Source organism: Momordica charantia, assembly GCF_013281855.1.
Source record: "Momordica charantia cultivar OHB3-1 chromosome 9 unlocalized genomic scaffold, Mcharantia_2.0 BLBB01000009.1, whole genome shotgun sequence".
Lineage (NCBI taxonomy): Eukaryota > Viridiplantae > Streptophyta > Magnoliopsida > Cucurbitales > Cucurbitaceae > Momordica > Momordica charantia.
This window is the reverse complement of record NW_028275167.1, coordinates 5,648,315-5,655,580: the sequence shown is the minus strand read 5'-3', so window position 1 is coordinate 5,655,580 and position 7,266 is coordinate 5,648,315. Positions and strand designations below refer to the sequence as shown.

Genomic DNA, 7,266 nt, shown 5'->3' with positions numbered 1-7,266 from the left:
CACAAAAAAGAGACGATAATTAAACTTAATCATAAATAGTGATATGCTTATTTGTTACAAATTCTTTTTATAATCATATTTCAAAAAGCAAATTTATAATTTTTTTTATAAATATCTATCTACATCAACATTTTATCGATATCGACATTACCACGAGAGTGAGAACTCGACATTTCAACCGACGCCAAGATTTAAAAACTAGTTTTTAAAACAAATTAACAAAAAGTGAGTGGTTTTCAAATTATTTAGTAAAATGGAAGTTATTTTTGTCTTTTGAACAAATTTAGAGACGTATTTGCCCACACTTCTTATTCACTTTAATGTCGTTTCCAAAAAAATGTTGCAGCCTTTTAGGAAACTTCTTCTAGAAATGAAAACCTAAAAATTGTTACTAAATTTGATATCTTTTAAGTGATTATTGATGACTTTCTTTTTGCTATTCGTCTCGTCAAATTGATCGAAACTTTGCATCGATGTGATACTCAACGTGTCGGATTAATAATAGAATCTAAGTTTACAGGCTATTTTAGCCCAGAAAATATTCATATGACATTTTTTAATCTTAAATATTCAAACTCAAAATTTCAATTTTCTTTTAAAAAAAACTCTAAATTCCATATTCGTTGAAATATTATCATACAAATCAATTCCTCCTTGAAAAAAAAAAAGGAAAGAAAGAAGATCAGCAAAATAAATAGTTTTAGGAAGGAAAAAATAAAAAAATAAAACCTCGAAAGTTTGAAGTTTTCATTTTTATTTAATTTCCATACACATCAGGAAAAATAAATTAAAAATCCGAAATCTTCCGGTTTCCATTTTTTCGGGAAAGAAAAAAAAGGAAAAAAGTTTCCTAAAAGCGTGCAACGTTTTCAGGAAGCGGCATTAAAGTGTCCTTTGCAACAAACGGAAAAAAGAAAAAAGAAAATGAATTTTAAGCAAATACGTCTCTTAGCATAAACAAGACAGTTTTTATATTGACGTCATTTTATTTGAATTTTTTTTTCAAATTCTGTTATATAAATAGTAAAAAAACTTAAAATACATCATTATATTAAAATTTTGATAAATATACTATTTCATGTCACAAACTTTTTTTTAATTAAACATGTAAATATAATATATCATAAATTATATAATATTGTAAAATAACAGCACTACAAATTTTATAACAAAAATTTGTATAGATTAAATGATATTATTTTAAACTGAACTAAATATTTAATTGGTAACTAACACTAGTTTATAAATATTACTTCCGAAAAACACTGAAAAAAAATAATAAAATTATGTTTTTCATTGAATACTTTATTTTCAAATTTTTGTTTCCATGTTACCAATGGATAGAATAAAGGATAGATTATCTATGGCGTCCAGAGGATTCCCACCTCTAAAATCCAACATTGTTTCTATTATTACTTAATAATATGCTCAAATAAACCAAATTATCCTTTGATTTGATGGTGTGATCCTCGTTTCGTAAAAATGGTTAGAATTTCAATAATTTGAAATTTAGAGGGAGAAATATTATTTTTTAAAATAATATTTCATGGCCACCTACCTTAGGAATTAGTAATTCCTATATGTTTTTCAGCACCAAATGTTGTAGGGTCAGGCGGTTGCCCCGTGAGATTAGTCGAGATGCGCGTAAGCTGGCCCGAACACTCACGGATATTAAAAAAAAAAAGAGTTTGACTACGGAGAATCAAGTATTGCACATGATCAAGACTGAATTAAATTATTAATTTAATTCATTTATTAATTTTGAGTTTGTTAGTAAATTATTTCTCCTAAAAGTAAACCGTTGCCGGTTGATAGAAGGGTCCCAAAGAAAAATCTTTCACACTATAAAAGCAAGCATGGGTTATTAGGAGACAAAAGAAAGTCCAAAACTTGAAGAGAGAATTTTCAAGCTAAGTTTAGACCATCAATAACAACAATGGAGCTGAATCCATCATCCTTTTGGGCATTACTTCTCTTCGTCGCTTGGGCAGCCAGCTTGAATGGAGTTGTGGTACGTACTCTCGGTTTGAGTCCATGCCAATCGACGATAGTAGTGCCCCCCCTTGCAACTCTCGTGTTTGCTACAAACTTTGAGTACCTTGAAGGCGAGATGTATTTCCATGGCGCCCTTGGGAAAGGATTTGACTCCTTGTATCCAAATTTGACATTTGAAGGTCCACCTCCCATTGGTGCTCAAATAGCCAATCTAGAGCCTCCCGTCCGTCAGATCATCGAGGAATTTGGATATGAAGAAGTTGGACAACTAAGGTAGTGTGCACATGTTTTTTGGCCTCAGTTTACTGCACTATCTCTAATATAATATCACTGAGCTGCAATAAGAGAAGTAGCCAGCATATCTTATAAAGTTCTTTAAGTCCCCTATCCTCTGGGAATAGTGTAGTGGCAAAGGCATGGCTTGTGTTCGAGTCCTATACGCTGGTCATATCCCTGTGTTGTTAAGCTTAGACAACGAGCTTCACTTTGTTAAGTCTCTTGATATTTTCGATGTTATATGTTTGTTCAGGAAGATTCTCGAGGCAACGGGTGGAGTAGGGGTTAGCAGGCCATTGTTGAATCTAAGCAAAGAAGCATTTGCAGAGATATTTGATAAAGCAGTTGGGTTCAAGCTGGTTCCTCCATTTGACCCATACGCCAACACCACCAACTTTTTGCTTGCCATTGCCATATTCCCTTACATAGGACAAGTCGCCCTTGTTGATGCAGCCCCAGCGTTCCCCACTCTTAACTATCGTTGGGTAACAAAACGAATTCAATTTAGTCTCGTGTTTTTTCAATTTAGTCTCTATTGTTGAGAATGGCCGATGATCGTAAAGTTATGTGGGATTTGGAGGAAATTTTGAAGGAGAGAAAGAAAAACTCATAATATCTATCGAGATTCAGAGGAATTGAAAACTTTTCGATGATCGAATTTTTTGGTTGCAGACTTTGTTTGAAGAAAAAAACTTCATTGAGAAAATATTAGTTCAAAATTTCTTTTAATGTCTTGGAAATTTGGAGGAGGAATTGGAAACTTTGGCGTCTTAGATTACATTTTTGGACCTTGGAGGGTTCGTTCTTGTTTTCATTTAATGAAGAAAAATGAATTGTATGGCTACAACGTCCATGAATCCAAGTATGATAAAATAATCTTTTTGGAACAAATTAGAAATGGGAACAGGAAGAACAAACTTGTTTTTGGTTATTTCCAAAATTTATATACAATTGTGAGAAGGCTAAAAAAAAAAGAAACAAAATTAATTGTAAAATATTTAAATTTTTTAAAGAAAATTGGAAACGAAAAACGAAAAACGACACCCAACGAACCCTAAATTTCTACCTATTCATTAAGAATATTATGTAGGGTGATTTTAACATTTATCTAACTAAAATAAAAAAAATATTAAAACATAAGAGAAGAGAGAACTAAATTAAAGCCTTTAAAAGGTAAATGTATATATAATTCAGTTTTTTTATGTCTATGTTTAGATGTTATTTTATGTTTTGACATTTTTAATGTTAAAATTGACCGACAATAAACTCCAATGACCCGAAACCCGAAAACAAGGAGAATTGATTCTTTTAATTTTCTTCTTACACTTGCCAAAAATCGAGGAATCAACCAAATCAAAAAATATAAAATAAATAATAATAAGGGACTAAAATTTTATATAAAATTTTTAATTTCTGCAGACGGCGGCGGCGGTGTTGGCTTTGGAGGCGGGACAGAGCTCCGTTATACGAACGTTGTTGTACCTTAGGGCAAATGAGACGGTGTTTCCTTATAATTTAACCGTGGCCGAGTTCACGAACCGGACAGCGGCTCTGGCGAACCGGCTGGGGAGATGCGGGCTGAAGGACGAAGGAGTGGTGGTGCCGCCGTCGCTGGGGGCGGAGAATCGGACGGAGACCAACGTTCTGGCCGGCGATGATAAGTCTCTATCGTACAGCCGGACGGTGCCGGAGATCTTGGGGATACTGTACGGCACCGGCGACGAAAGAAAGCCCGGCGGCGTTTTCCCCAAATGTGCTAACGGCCTCATTCCAAGATTACTTGGATGCAATGCAAATAATTAACGCCCAAATGTGATAGCCAGGGAATAAATAATTAATAATACTCAGGTATTTATCCGTCAGCACTTATTTTTACTGGCCGTTAAATTTATGACAAATTGGAGAAAGGAAAGTATCAAAATTCTAATAGTGGTCCGTAGGAAGATGAGTAGTAATCGAATAATTAAGGGTTTAATTTTAAATAAAATAAGGAAAATTGTCTTCATAGCAAAAATCTTTTATGCATTTTAAAATATGTCAAAATTTTCATTTATATCAATAGTATATTAGATACTCATATTAGTAGTATATTAGACGTATATCATATATATATTGCAAACACACTCATATCGGTAGCATATCAGATACATATCACATATATATTGCAAATATATCAGTACTCATATATATTACAGATGTATATTATTTGGGTAAAGTGTCATTTTAAAATTAGACCTCCATTTTTTTTTAAGTTCTATATTTGAAAAAACTAAATGGGGGTGTTATTTTATTAATTTTACTAAATATTTTTGACATATTTGCAACTATCCCTAAAATTAATAAATGATGTTTGTTATTGCCACATACAAGATTAAATCAATTTTTTCTTTTTCAATAAGATTGAATCAATTATACATTATTAGAGTTAACATGAATATATTGTTGTACTCAAAATAAATTTATACATCATTAAGGTTTAGTAAAGGTATATAAAAGTAGATTATGGTATTCGCCAATTTTTTTGGTAGAATTATAATTTAAATCCTATATACTGTGGTTATTGTACTTACTTTGTTTTAGTCTCTAACCTTTTAAATGAGTTTATTTTTGTCCTTAAACTATCCAAATGTTTTGTCCATGGCTAAAATGGTTTTTTATGCAGAGTTTAAGACTAAAATATTTTCATTATTTATATAAGAATTAACTGAATTTAAAATATACTTATTTTACATAATAAACTATTTTAGTCCTAAATATTATTTTTGTATTAATCATTTAACAAAAATCTAAATATATTTGAAACTTCGAAATCTATCATCACTTGTCCAAATTGACATATCTATCCTATGTTTATAGATTAAAAATATATTAAATTTTATTATTTTTATGACAAAATAATTGGCTGAATTTAAAATCGGTTTAAACCTTATTTTAGTCACTAAACTTTCCAATCAAATTTATTCTATTTTGGGTCTTGAACTTATTTTGATACCTAAGTTTCAAAATGTTTATGTGAAACTTTACACTTTTAAAAAGTAATTTAAATAAATTATTAAAATACTATATAATTTAGAGTTATATAATAAAAAATAACTATAAAAGCATATCCGTAATAACTAAACTCATAAATTAACTCATGCCTTGGACGTAATGTACAAGTTTAATAGATAGCTAATAATAACTTGAGAATATGTATTTCATGAAATAGTCTTTTCTTAATATAAAAAAATGGGCAAAGTATTACTAGATGTTATAATTTTTTTAATCCTCTCGTTTTAACTTGGTTCATTTTGATCTCCTCTACACTCCTAGAACAGAGCTCGCATTTTAGAAATTCAGAGACCAAAACGAAATAATTTTAAAACTTCAACAAGATTCAAACCTTTAATTAACTATTAACTAATTTAATAAAATAAAATGAAACGATTGTTTTGCTTTTCCTAATAAAGAGATTATTTATTAAAAAAAAAGGAGTAATTGGTGTTTAGAATTTGTCAATTGTGAAGTCAAGATAAAATGCCAATTCTATAGATGTTTTATAATGTTTTTGAGTAGTTTAGTTGATCAGGCCAATATGAAATAATAGAGTAGGACCCATCCAAAATCTCATCAAAATTTTATATGATTTATTATGTATGAGTTCATCTACAGACATAATTAGAACTTCTTAAATTTTAGAGGCTATATAAAAAAAATTATAATTTGACTAATTTGGAACTCGTCTGATAACATTCCTGATTCTTATTTCCTGTTTTTTATTTTCTCATTGCTTATTTTTCAATCAATAAAAGCAAAATTACGTTTAATAACAATTTCGTATTCTTTCTCATTTGTTGAAAAAAAAGAAGTGAAGCATGTTTGGCAATCATTTCTTATTCCTATCATCTAAAATTTAGATATAAAAAAAGTAAAAGTTTAATATGAAATTTATTTTTTCAAATTCTCGTACATTTATCATGCATTTCAAAAAGGAAAAAATAATGCTCTAACATATGTTTTTGGAAAAATTTAGAAATAGGAACAAGAAACAAAAAACTTGATTTTTTGTTTTCAAAATCATTTATTAAAAATAAGAAACAAGAACGAGAGCAATTACCCAATGCCTATATTTCTCAAAAATTAGAAACCAAAAACAAGAAATGGAAATGAGCTCATACTTATCAAAGGGACAAGTTTCACATTATTATGATTCTTTTAATAGCATTTTATTATTTAAATCAAAGCTTACAGCCTGTCTTTAGACTTTTTAAAACAATAATTTTGAGAAAAAAAAATTATTTCTCCACTCCATCCATAATAAGTCGTTGCTTGAAACTATACAAAGTGTAAATAAATCCATCATGATCTCATTTCATTATATGAACACAGCCAAATCAATAAGACAGTTTCAAAAATGCAAACCAAACAAACAAAAAAATAATTCAAAAGAACATTTTTATAGATGTAAACAAAACCAATATAATAAACACAGAAAAAAAAAAAACAAAAACAAAAAGTAGCTACCAGCTCCCGTTTACCAATTCCAAGCAACTTGCTTGTATTTCAATTATAAAAAGATTAAAGAAGTGGATTGTATAGACATACCAGGGAGAGCAGAGAGAGCAACAATGGCGGCCAAGGTTTCCTTTCTCCTTCCATTTTGCTTAATCACTGCAATCCTGACTGTCTCCTCCACTGCAGTATTCGCACCCAGCACTGAGAGCCCGAGCTGGGTCCTGGATGGAGCTCGAGCACGTTGTCACGGCTCCATGGCAGAATGCATGATGGATGAAATTGAATACGAAATGAACTCTGAGATCAATAGACGTATATTGGCAACTTCAAACTACATAAGCTACGAAGCGCTCAAGGCCAACACGGTGCCATGCTCGCGCAGGGGAGCTTCTTACTACAATTGCCAGCCAGGTGCCGAGGCGAACCCCTACGACCGTGGCTGCAGTGCTATTACTCGTTGCCGAAGCTAGCGATTTGTGTTTCTAATTTGATGCAGTCATC

General features: G+C 30.8%; 2 protein-coding genes across 3 annotated transcripts; both read left to right on the top strand.

The window, feature by feature from the left end:
• The first annotated feature begins 1,865 nt into the window (after positions 1-1,865).
• LOC111018919 (ferritin-like catalase Nec2) lies at positions 1,866-7,090 on the top strand. Of its 2 annotated transcripts, XM_022295180.2 has the most exons (4): positions 1,866-2,268; positions 2,525-2,756; positions 3,691-4,119; positions 6,952-7,090. In XM_022295180.2, the coding sequence occupies exons 1-3, from the start codon at positions 1,937-1,939 to the stop codon at positions 4,072-4,074; spliced, it is 948 nt and encodes a 315-aa protein (XP_022150872.2). In that variant the 5' UTR covers positions 1,866-1,936; the 3' UTR covers positions 4,075-4,119; positions 6,952-7,090. The 2 variants fall into 2 exon arrangements, with proteins under 2 accessions (XP_022150872.2, XP_087973236.1); XM_088117110.1 differs by lacking the exon at positions 6,952-7,090 and having other exon boundaries at positions 3,691-4,133.
• LOC111021064 (protein RALF-like 33) lies at positions 6,879-7,235 on the top strand. Its single transcript, XM_022297907.1, has one exon. It carries the CDS (start codon positions 6,879-6,881, stop codon positions 7,233-7,235), a length of 357 nt encoding a protein of 118 aa, XP_022153599.1.
• Positions 7,236-7,266: the final 31 nt, after the last annotated feature.

Coding starts and splice junctions, on each gene's coding strand:
- LOC111018919 (XM_022295180.2), top strand. CDS start 1,937: ATGGAGCTGAATCCATCATCCTTTTGGGCATTACTTCTCTTCGTCGCT. Junction 2,269..2,524: donor GAAGAAGTTGGACAACTAAG/GTAGTGTGCACA, acceptor ATGTTTGTTCAG/GAAGATTCTCGAGGCAACGG. Junction 2,757..3,690: donor CCACTCTTAACTATCGTTGG/GTAACAAAACGA, acceptor TAATTTCTGCAG/ACGGCGGCGGCGGTGTTGGC.
- LOC111021064 (XM_022297907.1), top strand. CDS start 6,879: ATGGCGGCCAAGGTTTCCTTTCTCCTTCCATTTTGCTTAATCACTGCA.